The 17080-nt window shown below is 38.9% G+C and overlaps 1 protein-coding gene across 7 annotated transcripts in view; it reads left to right on the plus strand.

The window, feature by feature from the left end:
- Positions 1–17007, plus strand: part of LOC119908932 (DNA (cytosine-5)-methyltransferase 3A-like) — a 67991-nt gene extending 50984 nt beyond the window's left edge. For 6 of the 7 annotated variants that reach the window (XM_038726881.1, XM_038726884.1, XM_038726887.1 and 3 more), the window contains 17 exons: positions 1963–2121; positions 2195–2245; positions 2621–2728; positions 3253–3400; positions 6194–6337; positions 6619–6663; positions 7472–7551; positions 8354–8466; positions 8972–9155; positions 11402–11486; positions 12363–12508; positions 12685–12775; positions 12978–13126; positions 13438–13523; positions 13662–13731; positions 14506–14624; positions 15711–17007. In XM_038726881.1, coding sequence (XP_038582809.1) covers positions 1963–2121; positions 2195–2245; positions 2621–2728; positions 3253–3400; positions 6194–6337; positions 6619–6663; positions 7472–7551; positions 8354–8466; positions 8972–9155; positions 11402–11486; positions 12363–12508; positions 12685–12775; positions 12978–13126; positions 13438–13523; positions 13662–13731; positions 14506–14624; positions 15711–15852 — 1920 coding nt within the window. In that variant the 3' untranslated portion in view covers positions 15853–17007. The remainder of the gene's footprint in view (positions 1–1962; positions 2122–2194; positions 2246–2620; positions 2729–3252; positions 3401–6193; positions 6338–6618; positions 6664–7471; positions 7552–8353; positions 8467–8971; positions 9156–11401; positions 11487–12362; positions 12509–12684; positions 12776–12977; positions 13127–13437; positions 13524–13661; positions 13732–14505; positions 14625–15710) is intronic. The other variant, XM_038726885.1, reaches the window with a different exon arrangement.
- Positions 17008–17080: the final 73 nt, after the last annotated feature.

The raw sequence follows: 17080 nt of genomic DNA on the forward strand, positions 1-17080 counted from the left end.
GAACAGAAACACTCACTACATCTTCCAAAATGATCATACAGTTGAATTGCCACCTCTCTTAAACTGTTTAAACAAACCGAATTCCTAAGAATTTTGTATGACTGAATGAGGCTTGAAGGTTAAGACTTGAGACTTGCTTCTGACTTGGACATGTGTGACTTACTCCCACCTCTGGTATGCAGGATAAAAAATGCAGGAAGTCATCTTTACTGTTTAAAAGTCCAGTGTGTAATATTTAGGAGGATCTATTGACAGAAATGCATTATAATATACCTAACTATGTTTTCAGTGGTGTATAAAGACCTTACATAATGAACAGTTATGTTTTTATTACCTTAGAATGAGCCATTTCTATCTACATACTCCGCGGGTCCCCTTACATGGAAGTCGCCATGTTGCGCCGCCATGTTTCTACAGTAGCCCAAACGGACAAACTGCTCTACAGAGCGTGTTTCGCCACTACGTTGAATACATATGAAGAAAAAGGAAGAAGAAAAAGAAGAAGAAGAATAAGGGGAAGAAGAAGAAGAAGGAAGAAGAAGTAGTATTAGTCTGGTTTATTAGAAGTAAAAAGAGAAGTGAAATTTGGACAAATGGAGGACCACACATATTATTTAGCACTGGAGCCAACAGAGCGTGTCGGCCACCGTAGCTTCTCCTTCGTGCTTGCAAAGGGAGGGGTGAGTGGTGACTGAGCCTTTGTTTGCAATTCGCAACTTTCACCACTAGATGCCACTAAAACCTACACACTGTAACTTTAAAGTAAATGCTTGAGTTAAATGGGCATTATGTAGTTTTCAGCAGCCACTAGCAGTGCAGTTTTAAGATTGCAACCAGACGTGTGCTTGTACACATGCTCTTGAACTCATGAGCGAGCATAATCATGGATATTATGTGGGTCACATAAGTTACAACGACTGAGACGGTGTAGATGCTGTGTACCTGAGTGTTGGTAATATTATAATAAATCTAAATAGAACATTACGAAGACAGGTACAGCTAATGTAGCATTAGCTGGCTGCCCTGCCTTGCATCAGTATAGGCTAGTAAACAAATTGCTACACATTTGCTTTGTACCGTTACATCCTTTCTTCCAGGCTAAATCAACACTTTGACATACAGTCATACCTGTGGTACACAGAATTGTAATATGGATCGTGTTAGCTGGTGAAGTAATGTGGAAAGCGATACAACTTTGCACCAGATAATGCTAGCAATTGCTCGCCGTTAGCCGGCGAGCTAACTTTACTCTCTCTCTACTGTAAACTCTAATAGTGACAAACTTTTAGACACTGAACCATTAAAATGGTGCTTAAAGCGACACTTGGTATCACTTTAGGTCAAAAATGGAACATTTAGTCAAAGTAGAAAAACAGGACATTACAGCCTGAATCACATCCTGATGTAGGTATATCAGGTAACGCTGACTGAAATGTCATGTTTTTGTTCTGTTGTAAATTTTCCATTTTTGGACTTGAAAAAGTGATTTTCCTTTCTTAACAAAGTTACACAGTGCTTTAAAGAGAAAAAAATAGCACTAGACAAAAAAAGAACAATACAGGGATCATAAAACTCCAGGGGACAAAATAAAGTTTATCTGTGTTTAATTAAGTAGTCTTTACATTACTTTTCATATGTAATTACTGTTTATATAGGAGATATTTGCACATCCAACTTCACTTACTGGAAACTATCACTTCAGTCTTGAGAAAAGAAGATGCCTCACACTGCTCTTGCTCAGCATCACAATTTCTTAATCATACTTGCTTCAGTCCCTCTGGACTTTGGTCAAGGGTATAAAAAAGTGTGCGGGATCTGTAATTATTGTAAGAAACACTTGCCCTTTTCAATAACTTTTGAATTGGACAGTTTCTTGTTATCTTATATCACAAGATCAGGGTGAAACTGGACTCTTTTGTCTGTACTCTCTTGACAGCCACCTTGTTTTCCGTGTGCTAACAGGATGGCAGGGGCTTCGGCATCGGCACTCTGGTGTTTGGGAAGCTGCGAGGTTTCTCCTGGTGGCCCGGAAGGATCGTTTCCTGGTGGATGAGCGGCCGAAGTCGAGCTGCAGATGGAACTCGCTGGGTGATGTGGTTTGGAGACGGCAAGTTCTCTGTGGTAAGTATTTTTTATTGAGGAGCCCCTTAAATAAATTGATCAAATCCTTGTATAATGTGTGTTAAATCCCCAGCAGAGTCACAGAAGATGCTCAGAAAGGGGACCCAAAGTCCTTCCACAAAGAGTAAGAGAGAAAGCGAGAACGTCTTATTTTTAGGGAAGTAATTTGGCCATAATGCAGTGGCTTAATGTCTTTAACACCCCAACTATTTAAAACCTCACTATTCCGATTTTATGCTTTATGCTGTCTTTTATTTTTACGATTCAAGATCACCTTGATTTTCTCTCTTTTTCGTTTGACTTTTTAAATTTAGTATTTAGTAAAAAAGCCCGTTTTTATAAGACAGATATATCCTTCACCAAAGCCCCTTGCCTTTTGAGCCATCTTTCCTAAAAAAATATGTATTTACAGAGGCCTTGTTGAGAATTTAATGATATATTTATTTGCTTTTTTTCTTTTAATCTTGATGGCATTCATTATAATTTCTTTGTTTTGCAGGTTTGTGTGGAGAAGCTGATGCCTCTGAGCTCTTTCTCATCTGCCTTCCACCAGCCCACCTACAACAAACAGTCCATGTATCGGAAAGCCATCTTTGAGGCTCTGCAGGTAACAAACCCGCCATTTTAACATCAGGGGGTGTGTGGTTTTGTGTCATTTTTGATGGCTCATAGTTTCTTTCCTGTTGCACTGAATTTCTTTCTGGATGAAGTCCAACATCTAAAATACCAAAATATAAATGTTCAGGTCTAAAGGTCATACTTTAGTCATTCCTTTCTTATGTAACAAGATTTGCAGATTTGCATTTGTGGAGGTGTTCTTCTCATCTAGCTCTGCCCACAAATGTATGAGTGGTAACATGTGGGAACATTAGTTTCAATCTCATATTATTGTGGGTTGTTTTTCAGTCCAACAATGCTTCATTTTCTTCTTGTAAGTAACACAGTACACATGGTCATTTACTTCTGCGGCATCACACTGGGTTATGATTCATTAGAACTTCTGTTAAATTATAAACAAGCAGCAAATATGTTACACTTTTATACTTCATGTGCAGCCATAAGTACCATATTTATCTCTCACATTTGACATGTTTTACTAACTGTGTGTGTGTGTGTGTTTATTTCGTCTAGGTGGCCAGTGTACGAGCTGGAAGGCCAGTTCCTTCCTGTGATGCAAGCGATGATGCAGATGGCGTAGAGATTCAAACCAGACAGATGATAGAGTGGGCCATGACTGGCTTCCTTCCCAGTGGTCCACAATCACTGGACCCTCCAGAGGGTATAAACATATTTATTAACACACACAGCGATTGCAAAGAACTAGTATCTCCTTCCTTACTTTTTTCCTTGCCTCTTTAACCTTTGCCTCCTTCTATGACCATCCCTTGGTGCAGTGATACAGATCCCTACTTATGCTTCTCTACATTCACTCATTTGCTTCTTTCTTTCCTTCCTCTCACTCCCATAATGCTGCAGGGTCACAGAATGGCACGAATCAATCTCCTCTTCCGTTTGTCATTCTCATCCTCTCCTCGTGTATTTGTTTTGGCTTCAGGACATCACAGTCACTGTGGTTACACTTTTTGCAACATGTGTATATATATATATATATGTATATATAGACATCAAGCTGTATGCCAGAATCCACACTACCAGGATCTACAGCAACAACATTGGAATGTCATTTTGACTGGACAAGTGTGGTCGCATGGTAACAAAAAGAGGGAAAATGATCAGAACCGAGGGGGTTGAACTACCAGAAGGCCACATTGAAGATTTTCAGGACAGCTACAAATACCTTTGGGTGCCACAGGCTAACGGAAACCATGAGGAGGCAGCAACGAAGTGTGCCACTGCCAAATACCTAAAGAGACTAAGGCAGGACCTGAAAAGTCAGCTGAATGGGAAAAACAAGATCCGAGCCATCAACACATACCAGTCAAGATACCCCGCTGGTATAATAAACTGGCCAAAGGAGGAGATAGAGCCTACTGACATCAAGACAAGATAGCTGGTTGTCTTTTACTATTATTATTATTTTTATTGTTTGTTGTTGTTTTTCTCCTCCCCAAGCCCCCCTCTCTGTTCTATTGTAGGTTTCGTTGCTTTCTGCAATTTGTGTTTCCCTCTGCTATTCCCTGTTGTCCCCACCTTCCATCCCCCTTCTCTTGTAGGTCTTGTCCTTTCTCTGTGCTGTCTGTTTGTGCCCCCCTATCCCTGTGTCTGCCCCCCTGTCCGGCCCGGTGACAAATGACAAAGGAGTATATTAATACTCTCTTGTTAAAGTAAAATCTCTCTGGCACAATATGGTATCCAGGTTATCATACTCTATACCAGGCTGCTGGGCAGGACAGGTTTAAAATAAATAAATAAATAAATAAAAATAACAAAAAGACAAGAAAGCTCCTCACAATGAATGGAGGGTTTCACCCCAAATCCAGCACCCTGAGACTGTACACCAAGCATAGCGAGGGAGGCCGAGGGCTAGTTAAGACCACTGTCCAGGTTGAAATGAGAAAGATCCAGGAATACATCAGGAAGATGGCCCCCAAAGATGAAGGGCTTAGTGAATACCTCAGGCAGCAGAAACCCGGGGGTGAGGACAAGGAAGACAAAGAACCTGTTGGCTGCACGGCATGTACCACAGACAAATAGAAGAAGTGGCTGAAGAATCAAGAAATCCTAAAAGGCTGGACTAAAGGACAACACAGAAGCACTAATCATGGCAGCACAAGAACACAAGATCAATAGAGGCTGGGGTCTCCCACTCCAGGCAGGACCCCAGGTGCAGACTGTGCAAGGATGCCCCTGAGACAGTACAGCACATAACAGCAGGATGTAAGATGCAGGCAGGAAGTGCCTGGAACATGAGAAGCTTGAGAAATACCAAGAGCTGAAAGAGGAGCTAGAAAACAGTGGTGCCAGTTGTAATCAGAGCACTGGGGGCTGTGACCCCCAAACTAGGAGAGTGGCTACAGCAGATTCCAGGTAAAACATCAGAGGTCTCTGTCCAGAAGAGTGCAGTCCTAGGAACAGCTAAGATACTGCGCAGAACCCTCAAACTCCCAGGCCTCTGGTAGAGGACCCGATCTTGAGGATGACACATACCACCCCGCAAGGAGGATTATTTTAATTTTTACATATATACATACACTGAAAGCGCTTCAGAGTGAAGGGGGGAAACTCTCTTCAACCACCATAGTGTAACACCCACATGGGTGATGCACAGCAGGCATTTTGAACCAGAACACTCACCACACATCAGTTTGAGGTGGAGATGAGGGAAACATAGAGCCAATTACACTGGGGGATGATTAGGTGGCCAGATGGAAAGAGTGGGACTTATGCCAGGACACTGGGGAACCCCCTTTGTGATGAGTGCCATGGGATTTTAAATGACTACAGTGAGTGAGTCAGGACCTCAGTTTAATGGCTTATCTGGAGGACGGATGCCCAGATGTAAAGAAATTGTGTTAAATGTAGATATTTCATTCATGTTACATAGGAGAGGAGTTTCTGCTAGACGATACTGTTCATCTTAGCACTTAGCTCAGTAAATACACACTTTTGGGAGGTTTGGGTGTCGCATTGAACCCCTGTTTTTCCACTATACAGTGGCTGCAAGTACCAAGTTGGAAGAAATCGCATTGTTATGTTGTTTTCAAAAAAACACAAGTTTTACATTTATTTCCTATAGATCACCTTGAGATGATAGTTAAAAAATAAAATGGCAGGACACTTTTAGTGTTTATATTTTTAATTTAAAACACTCAAGTACAGGCTGTTGATCTTGAAACTAACTAGTTCCTACAGAGTGAAAGAGAGAGGGCCAAGACACGATGCGATAATTGTTCAGTTCGTGCATTTTCTTCAAGGACGTTCAATGTGTTGCACTCTGTTGAGCACACACAAAGTGACCAAAATTTATGTGAACCAGGAAAAAAGAGAGTTTGAGAGAGAAGTTTAAATCCTGCATACTGTCTGACCTCTGCACACCTGGCCGGTCAATAAGCAAAATCATTGCTTTGGCTGTTACTTCCTTGTGATATTAATTCTGTCCTTATCCCCACAGGTGAGAAAAATACTTATAAGGAAGTGTACCCAGAGATGTGGGCAGAACCTGAGGCAGCGTACACGCCTCCACCTGCCAAGAAACCGCGCAAGAACGCAGCTGAAAAAGCAAAGATCAGAGAGGTGATCGACGAAGGGACCAGAGGTAAGCTTAACTAAAATCCAAAATTAACCACTACCTGCTTATTTTCAGGTCAATAATACATGTTCTTGTCTCTGTTGACATTGCTGCAGAGAAATTCCCAGAATATTACATCAAAAATAGACAATTGTTACATAAAAAAATGAAGGCAGGTTTTATTAATATCTATAACTTCTGTTTTGGAGATGCAAGACTTACTTATTTACTGTTTATATGAATAATTAAATTCTTAATAAACTGTCTGTATGTGTTCAATATGAACTGTTGTTTTTCTTTTGTTCCAGAGAGACTCATATTTGAGATAAAAAAGAAGACCAGGAACATAGAAGGTAAACATTTCAGAAGCATCGTTCTTAAATGTCAGATTTGTATATAATTAAAATTGACTTGACTTGTATTAATTATGTAATATTTTAATGGCTGCAGTAACGTTAACAATCACTATTTGTCAAAACCTAATAATAAATCCCTCTAAATGAATTAGAAAGGTGACAAACCATTAAATATAAGACCTATATCATTATTTTAAAAAAACATTACCCTCTGAAGCGATCATATATTGTTAAAAAAATGTAATTGTTTCTCATTATCTGGCACTACAAAACATTTTTTTTTCATTTGAGGTAACTTGGTTTGCATCCTTACATTTTATTACACTGTTTATTAGGCTGCTAATACATTATCAGCTGTGTCATTCCTGTCACGGTCAATAGGGGTTAATTTTACACATTTTGCATCAGTTAAACATAAATTTAATATCTTAAATCATTTTGGGGTTCAGTCAATGTTCAGTTTTCCACAGTGAAGGGTTTCTGTAAATCAGGCAAAACATCTCTGGAATCCAATTCTTGTTCTTTTTTTTCTTTAATTTATACAGCAAGACCTACCGTAATAATTTACTGGTGGATGGGAGTGAGGACCTGTGCATCCAAAATGCATTATGAGCTGGAAAATACATTTAAAACTTATAAATCATTATACCTGGCCAAGTCTTTGTTATTGATCATAAGCACATTGGTTTGCTGAAGGGTAGTAAAAGTCTTAAATCATTAATGTAATCAAAAGGCTAAACAAGGTGTTAAATATGATAAATACATTTAATATTCATGTCTGTGTTGTGTGTCTGTGTTTGTTCAGATATCTGCATCTCCTGTGGAAGCCTCAACGTCTCTCTGGAGCATCCTCTCTTCGGGGGAGCAATGTGCCAGGGTTGCAAGGTAAGGATTCTCCCAGTTAAAACCAGACATCTTACAAAATCCTGATCCTTACTTCATGCATTTGAGGGGTCTGGTGTGAAACAGGTCATTAGATTAAACATTAGTTTGATTATTTTACATTTGATGTTGCCTTGCCATATTGTATACTGTATGTATATAAAACATTTTCTTATTGATATTGATGGATTTCAATTGCATCACCCTGCCCTAGTAACAATAAATTAATGCAAATATTGATACACACAGGCAGGATGTGACTGCAAATACCAAACACTACTGCATACAGACTAAGGCTACAACTATTGACTATTTCACTATTGTTTGTTTTTTTTTCATCATGGATTTTTTCATGGATTATTCATTTTGTCTATAAAATATGAAAAATGTCTAACCTAATTTCCCAAGGTAACAAGATAAGATTGTTTGAATTGTTTGACCAACAGTCCAAAACCCAATTACATAAAATTCACAATGATATAAAAGAGAGAAAAGTCTTAAATCATCATATTTGAGAAGTTTAACAGAGCATATTTGACATTTCAGTTTGATAAATTGTTTAAACAACAAATATCCATGGATGCTGCAATTCGTCAATGGGCTAAATCCTTAAAAATAGCTTACTCTGCTTTTCTCTCTGTGTTAAAAGCAGTGACACTGTTGTTGAGCTTTGGTAACAGATAATACACAGACACATGTAAAACAACTGAATGAACAAACGTAGACGCTTAAGATTTTATTATGGTGGACAACAAAGACACACTCCCTCTCTGCCTCTGTTTGATCCTGTTTTGTGCTCTTGCAGAACTCATTCCTGGAGTGTGCCTACCAGTACGACGACGACGGCTACCAGTCCTACTGCACCATCTGCTGTGGAGGCAGGGAAGTGCTCATGTGTGGCAACAACAACTGCTGTAGGTCAGTACAGTAATGTATACACTGTTGAGTTTGGGATTGGCAACAGCAATTGGTTCTTTTTGTTGCCAGGGCAAAGGTTTGGATTTCACATCAACAGAAACAATTTACACATAAATGTCGAAACTTGATAAATGACTGACTAGCTCCCTTTATTGGTGAGTCAGCCAACTTGTGTGGAGCACATTTATTTATGTGAATATACAATTTATTTTGGCATCTAGTCTCTAACCTCATCACTGCCAACATGCACCAGCTCAACACAGCAGATATTGAGACTCATTAGTTGATTTATATTTCTTATTAATAATCTGAATATGTAAAGTAAGTAACATTGTCAAGCAGAAGAAGTCAGTTAGGCCGAATGCCATTAATGTAAGAATATTTAAGAACAGCAGATGATGGCGGTTCAGTGGGTATTTCAGTCTACAAAATAATAAATCAGTATTTGCTAAAACAGAAAATAAAGAAATGCAACAAAAACACATGTCTCGTGATGTGTTTGCAGGTGTTTCTGTGTGGAGTGTGTCGATCTTTTAGTAGGCGCCGGCTCGGCGGCAGCAGCCATCAAAGAAGACCCCTGGAACTGTTATATGTGTGGGTCCCGGAGCACCTACGGGTTACTGCGGCGAAGGGACGACTGGCCCTGCAGACTACAGCACTTCTTTGCCAACAACCATGAACAGGAATTCGTAAGTCCCTGTATTCTTTATATATAATACATATTAAATTATATGTTTACAAATACAAAAGTCTTCTTGAAATGAGCTCACAACAGTTTATATGTATATGATTGCATCAGTTTAGTTATGATCTACATAAACACAGACAAAACCTACCTAAATATTGAGTACAGAGTGTGTCCCTAGAACATTAATAAAGTTTTTTAGTGTTTGAATATAATCATTTATTACATTGATACATGGATTTTAGAGCATTTTTGCCTCTATTTGACAGTATTACAGTATTATATAGAGAGGGGAAATGCAGGAAGAGAAAGAGATGGCAAGTACTCAGATCTTTACTTAAGTAAAAGTAGAGGTACTCAACGGTAAAAATACTCTGTTACAAGTAAAAGTCCTGCATTCAAAAAGTACAAAAATATTAGTATCAAGTACCAAAAAGTTAAAGTGCTTGTCCTGCAGAATGGCCTATTTCAGAATCATAGATAATATATTTTTGGATTATAGTTAGTGATGCATTACTGTGTACATTGACTGGTAAAGGTGGAAAATAATTTAATTACTTTATATACTCCTAGATAGCTTACTTATGTTAATAAATGATATAGTTTGCTAGTTAATTTGTGTGTTGTATTCTGAATCTGCAAAGTAACTAATAACTAAATCAAATAAATTTAGTGTATATTACAATACTTGAATGAATGAAAAGTGACGTAGAAGCATAAAGTAGCATGTATTGGAAATACTCAAGTAAAATACACATACCTCAAAATTACAGTACAGTACTTGAGTACATATATTTTCACCACCAAAGGTTCCCCAGCAGGAATCACCATTAATCAGGAACTGTTACGGTTTGCAGTGTGTGAGAGCAAGGTTGAAGACCCAAACGCAGGACACCAGAGCTGAGCAGGTTCAGTTTAATTATTTATTTAACTGAAGGCGTACTCCCAAAACAGTGGCAGAATCAACAAGTCTAATGAAAACCAAGTAATCCACCGAGGATCAAAAATCCAAATGAAGGCTGGGAGCAGGAACAGGACAAGCACACAACACATGACAGAGCACGACAATCTACATGCAACAAACCACAGTAATCCAACTAGGCTGAACAGAAACACAGGCATTAAATACTGAGGCAAACGAGCTGGACACAAACAACTTCAGAATAAAACAATAAGCAAAGTAAGACACAGACACAAGGCGAGAACAGACAGGGAACACTGACAAACTGTAACCTTGACATACCAAGACTAGAAAGTAGAAACAGGACACGGATGAAACAGACTGACAAGTGGACAAGGAACAGAACAAATGACAATGGACCAGGATAAAAGAAACCGAACAAAAGAACTAAGAGTCAGAACAAAGACTAAAACACAGAACCAAGGACTACCACAAAGACATGAAGAAGTAGGACTGAAGACTAAGACACCGAAGCAGGACTACACAGTAAGATCGGAACGAAGACACAGGACTAAGAACTAAAATAAGAAAACAGTGAACTAAACTGAACATGCAAATGAACATGAGAATAAACAAGGCAGAACAGAAGAAACACAGAACTCCAAACCATCAAAACAGGAAAAACATGAACACAAAACCAAAATCCCAACAGGAACATAGAGTTTACATGGTAAATTTGCTTTAAAATGATGATTAAAAATAAAAGACATTTTGTCAATTAATATTTCTATAATGTAATAATGTGTTATCTTTGGTGACACTCCAGACTCTACTGCTTCTATATTTATATAGATACTTATACTTCTGTACTACAATACGTCCTTATTCCTTCTACAACTACCCATTGCACCAAACCCTGATCCCTGTAATCCATAAAACTCAATCACTTCAGTTCAGTCCAGGCAAGATACTGTAAGTCAGTTAGCTGCAGTTAATTTGATATATTATCTTATTATACTATATCTAATCTAAGTCATAACCTTGCTAGAAAAAATTGCAGTTATGATCACAGTTAAACAGGAAACATTCATATCTGGGTGGTCAGTGAGGCTCCAGGGCTTGTCACATTTAAATTATCCATGAAGTCTAATACACATCAAAAGAGACCGTGTTCACATTCAATTACTGATGCTCTTCAGCCAGACTTTTGCCGAAAGACCATCATAAATAAAGCTGATGTGCTTTGTGCTGCACTGCCCTCTTGTCTCTCTGTACATACTGTAATGCTTAGTATTGATCTAATCTTGTTCTAATCAAAGCCTCTTCTTCCTTTTAACTCTCTCTTTTAGGAGCCAGCCAAGTTATATCCTCCTGTCGCAGCAGAGAAGAGGAAACCAATCAGAGTTCTCTCCCTGTTTGACGGCATTGCTACAGGTACATATGTGTAGAATTGCAGTTAACTATTATTTTCATTAGCGATTAATCTGTTGATTAATAGATATATCAATTGGTTCTCCGCTTTAGCCCAGACTGAATTGTCTCAACAATTATTGGCTGGATTGGCAGTAAAGTTTGCCAGGACATGAATCTACTGAATTGGTTATTCCTCTGATTTTTCCTCTAGCACCATCATAATCATATCTCCCTCAAGATCTGTTAACTTTTCATTTAGCATGAGTTTAATTTTTCCAACAAACACCTGTGAAACTCATGACATTCCTTTCAGCCTCAGCTGTACCGTAAATCTTTGCATGCTAACATGCTAAACTAAGATGGCGAACATGGTTAACATTGAAGTGGGTGGCGGGGGCATTGTGGGTAAATCACTGTGCATACATCACTGGTGCACGTAAAAGAAAAGCCATTGGCAGAGGTCAGAGGCAGCAGAGAAAGCTTCATGATGGCTGTGGATCAGGAGAGACAAGCTGTGGGCTAATGCCTCTTATACACAGACTGGGACCTGATCACTCCCAGTTAGGTCACCTCGGACCGGTCTTTTCAAGGTTGAAAGACCCGAAACACCTGATGACCCCAGGTACTATCACTGACTCATGTTTAGCATTTACCTCAAAGCACCAGTACCTAAGTACAGCCTCGCAAAGCCAATAATTTATTATTTGTTTAGTATATAAAATGTCATAAAATAGTGAAAATGCTCAGCATAAGTTCCCACAGCTAAAGGTGACGCCTTTAAATTGTTTGTTTTGCCCGACCAACAATACAAAAAAATTTTAATGAAAAGGAGAGAGAGGCTGGAACCAGAGAAGGTTAAGCATTTTAATATATATTTGTTTGTGTGTGTGCACTCAGGTCTGTTGGTGCTGAAGGATTTGGGCATCCAGGTTGACAAGTACGTGGCGTCTGAGGTATGTGAAGACTCCATCACTGTCGGCATGGTTCGACACCACGGTCGCATCATGTACGTGGGTGACGTACGCAACGTAACACACAAACATGTAAGTGCATTTCCTCTTTGCCTTTGGAGTTCAAGACAGAATTCAAGTGTAAATATAGCACAAAACGCAATTTATTATTTCTTCTATTTCTTTCTATTTCTACTTCTTGCTAGTTGAGTGTTTTTGACTGTTCTTTATCACCAAACTGCTTCACTCGTGATGTGTTTTTGTTTTAGATCGAAGAGTGGGGACCATTTGACCTGGTGATAGGAGGAAGTCCTTGCAACGACCTCTCTATCGTCAACCCTGCAAGAAAAGGCCTTTACGGTAAAAAGTGGTCTTTGAATCTGGTGGGGTTAAAAGTCACAACAGAGTTGAAGGGAACATGTAAAATTAAATATATATATACTGTATATATATTAATAATAAAATGTTTAATGCTCAGAGTTACTGATGATTGTGTAATTTTAATTGAACTTTTCTTTTGAAATTAAACTGCGGAGGCTGAACTTTCTCTCTCGTTCCACAGAAGGAACCGGCCGCTTGTTTTTCGAGTTTTACCGTCTGCTGCACGAGGCTCGACCAAAGCCGGGAGATGAGCGGCCGTTCTTCTGGCTGTTTGAGAACGTGGTCGCTATGGGAGTTAGCGACAAACGGGACATCTCCCGATTTTTAGAGGTAGCGTGAACACACCCACTAAATACTAAAATTGATATGAATACAGACTCCAATGAATCACACACAGGTAACCAGCAAGCATGACTAAAGAAGGAGAAACAAGAAATATAAAGTCATTCTATTGTCTGGAAATGTTAACCGGAAATGTTAAACTTTTTAACATTTATAGCTCAAGTTAAGGTTCTTTCATGTAATGGAAAGCCTCTTTTAGATCAGGGTTATATGATGATATACACAGACCTACGGTCCTTCTCAGACACAAGATGTTCGAATTACGTGAAATAGGAAGTAACCCTGCTGTTCCTCCTCAGTGTAACCCAGTGATGATTGATGCCAAGGAGGTCTCTGCCGCCCACCGCGCTCGCTATTTCTGGGGAAACCTGCCAGGCATGTCCAGGTAATACAAACACACACACACACACTCACACCGTTGTTTACTTTCCATTTACTTTATTACGGGTCTAACTTCTTCATAGCCCAGACACCATTACATGTTTTAATATTTTATCTTCTTTTTTTTCTGCACCAATTTCAGACCTTTGTCTCCCATGACGAATGACAAGCTTGACTTACAAGAGTGCCTCGAGCACGGACGCACAGCCAAGGTATACACCGGTGCGAGTGTGTATATGTGTGTGTGTGTGTGTGTCTGTGCTTATTATCATGTGCTATATCATCACTTGTAGTAAACAAGATTGAGGCTTCAAATGTGGAAAGTATTTAAACCTGCAGTGCGGAACTTTTGTCTCCCCTTCTGGCAGTTATTACACAAACACTGTCTACGCCTGCTTATGATGTATGCCTTCAAAAATAGGCAGCTCTGACAAAACAATCACTGCTGGTTGACATAAATCATCACTACCGATGTGCCAGCGTGGGAATGATGCCACAGACGCCAGATTTAAAAACTCTGAGACATTTTCCTGGCGGTGATAGGCTTAATCAGCATTATGTGAACTGGTTTGGCGAGAGCTTGAATGTAACAGACGTTTATTTATAAGTAAAAGTCCCGCACTCCAGCTTTAAGGTTACTTTTAAACAAAAACTGACAATTTTTTAAAGCCTGGAGCATCTAAAAGTTAATGTCTGGGATATATGGAAAAATTGGACATTTACAGTATGTGTTTCTCCGTTGAGCATAAATATTCACTTATTCTGCAAACATTTACCCATAATTTGAGTTTTCCTGCTGCTACTGTTGCACTTTTGCTCTACCTGTTAAAGTCTTTCAGTTCTTTATCAAAAAATCATTTGTTCACGATGACTTAGAAAGCTGCTGTACAACAGGAGGATAGCTGTAGGATTAAAAAAGGATTTGCGTGTGTGTCTTGTCTGTGTTTGTGTGTTTGCGTGTGTTTGGTCCTGGATGCTAATTCCAGTTTGAGAAGTTGCGTACGATAACGACACGCTCCAACTCTGTGAAGCAGGGGAAAGACGAGCATTTCCCCGTCTTCATGGACAACAAGGAGGACATCCTCTGGTGTACCGAGATGGAAAGGTACGGTGATTTGTGTTTGTGTGTGTCTGCTGTGTGTGTGTGTTTCGTATGTTTACATCCCTCTAATGTTTTCTTGTATGCATGTTCACTAAAGAAAGCGATGAGCTTATGAGTGTATTTCTGGATTGTTTTGTAAAGCTCATTTGGATTGTGTTTGTATTTCTAATCTACCACAGCTACTTTATAGTACTTTATTCACTCAGTATATTTTAAGTATAAGTACACCTATTGATTAGGTGGTCAAAATCACCTGGGTGGTCATAATTTTCAGATTTGTATTTCTTACATATTGGTGCCCCAAACCAAACATACAAACTGGAGTCTCTTGTCTGTTTGTGCAAAATTTGAAGGGTTTCCCATTAAAAAAACATATATTAGAAGGTATAAATAAATATGTGTTCAAAACTTGATTAAATTTTTTTTAAATGACCAGATTCGATTTTCACTCAGACATTATGTCCCCACAAATCCAAAATCCGTTTCCAGCCCCAAGAAGACACTATATTAAATTTTAGTTCACAAAGTCCCTTTTACAGCGAGCACAGTTTAGAAATAATCCACTCATAGAAGGGGATAGGAAAATGGTGAGAAAACAAACATGAGCTGCAGATTATTCTATTTAAGTAATAAAATAAAATAAATAAATAGTTTGCACTCAAATAAATTCAAGCCAAATATTTAAATTACTGATCTTATCAAAAAAAGAAACAAAAGCTGACTATAATAACCTACATTATGTTAGATTAGGTTTGTCTGGTCAAAGATCTACTACTTTTACAATTATTTATATTTTTGATTATTTTCTGGACTAACTGAGTAACAATTTGGTCAATAAAATGTCAGAAAATAGCGACAATTTCCCACAGACAAAAAGGATGTCTTCAAATTGCTTGATTTTTTTTGTGGTTTTTAATTTAAAACAATAGGACAAAGAAAACCAGAATTTTTTGCCTAAAAATTAACCTTTAATCAATAGTTTAGTTGCTGGTTAGCTATCTGTCTATCAATTATTAATGAATTGTTTCAGCTCTACTCCACACATCCAATTCAAACTAAAATAATGAAATGTCGTGTGTGTGTTTCCAGAGTGTTTGGTTTCCCCGTCCACTACACCGACGTGTCCAACATGAGTCGTCTGGCCAGGCAAAGGCTGCTGGGGCGTTCCTGGAGCGTCCCCGTCATCAGGCACCTCTTCGCCCCACTCAAGGAGTACTTTGCCTGCAACTAGTCACACACCACCTACTCTCTCTCCCACACACACACATACAAACATACACAAACAGTATGTAATGACAGACACACACAGATAACTACATACAGTATACAGCTAGTACATGAAGGTTGGCTGACGCAGGATGACGCAGATGACCGGACATACACACATACACATACACACACACACACACACACACACACAATGTAAAGGACTGCTTCCCTAGATCCCATGTAGACCACTGGCTGACCTTAGTCCCCTGGTGCTACCTTGATTTTCACACACACACAAACACACATTGGTGCACACACAAACTTCCTGTCCAACCTTGAAACTGGTGTCTTCTGGCTTTACTGTGTCATAGTAGCTGGAATTCAAACCTCCAGAGGGTGCAAAAGTTTTCTGTTTTTAACACCTCTCTAAAAACATCACACCAATGAATCCCTCTGAACCGTAACACTTAACTGTATTCGTGCGTAATGACAGTGCTGCTGGTGTATTACCGTGCAATGAACACAAATATACAAACAAACACACACACCAGTTAATGCTCATGGTGCTGGTCAGGCAGTGTTAGAGTCCAAATGGTGCCACTTTAATACAACACTTTTAAAGTTTTTGGTGCTCTTGGAGACTGAACGGTCTCCGGTTGTTTCAGTCGCTACAGTTTTGTGTCCCCAAGTCAGTAAAACCAAATGCTTACAAGCAGGTGGAGGCACGAGAGGGCCATTTTTAAGATCTATTATTGTGTCAGATTTAGTCAGAGTTTGCAAGGGAGTGTCTAAAAGAAAACGCAAGTCAACTGTGTTGAGATAGATTCACGTGAAGCCTTTTTTAACGTGACTACAACTAAATTAGATTGTTAAAGCTGCTCTGGAGGCACACATAATTGTAATAGTTGAGTTAAACCTCACTGATCCGAGCCAAAATAACACCAAGGTCTTCATCTTCTCCTGAGGAAGACCAGTTGTGGCTGAAATGTTGTCAGTGATACTGAAATAAAAGAGTGATTTTGGGGGTGGAGGGGATGCTAAAGCAGTTTAAAGTTGTTGTTTATGTTTGTTACCCTGCATCTGCAAAATGCAGCCCATTAGCTTCCACTAATAGTCTTCCAGGGGTCCATAAGTACACACAAACATACATGGGACAAAATATGGACATGGAAATTTACAAAAAAATTAAAAATAACAACAGGAAAATAAAATAAAATGGAAGTATTGATAAAAAAAAATAATTTGGTAAA

Source organism: Micropterus salmoides, unplaced genomic scaffold (genome assembly GCF_014851395.1).
Source record: "Micropterus salmoides isolate LMB-PRFRI ecotype aquatic unplaced genomic scaffold, ASM1485139v1 Ms_hic_scaffold_18, whole genome shotgun sequence".
NCBI classification, from domain to species: Eukaryota; Metazoa; Chordata; class Actinopteri; order Centrarchiformes; family Centrarchidae; genus Micropterus; species Micropterus salmoides.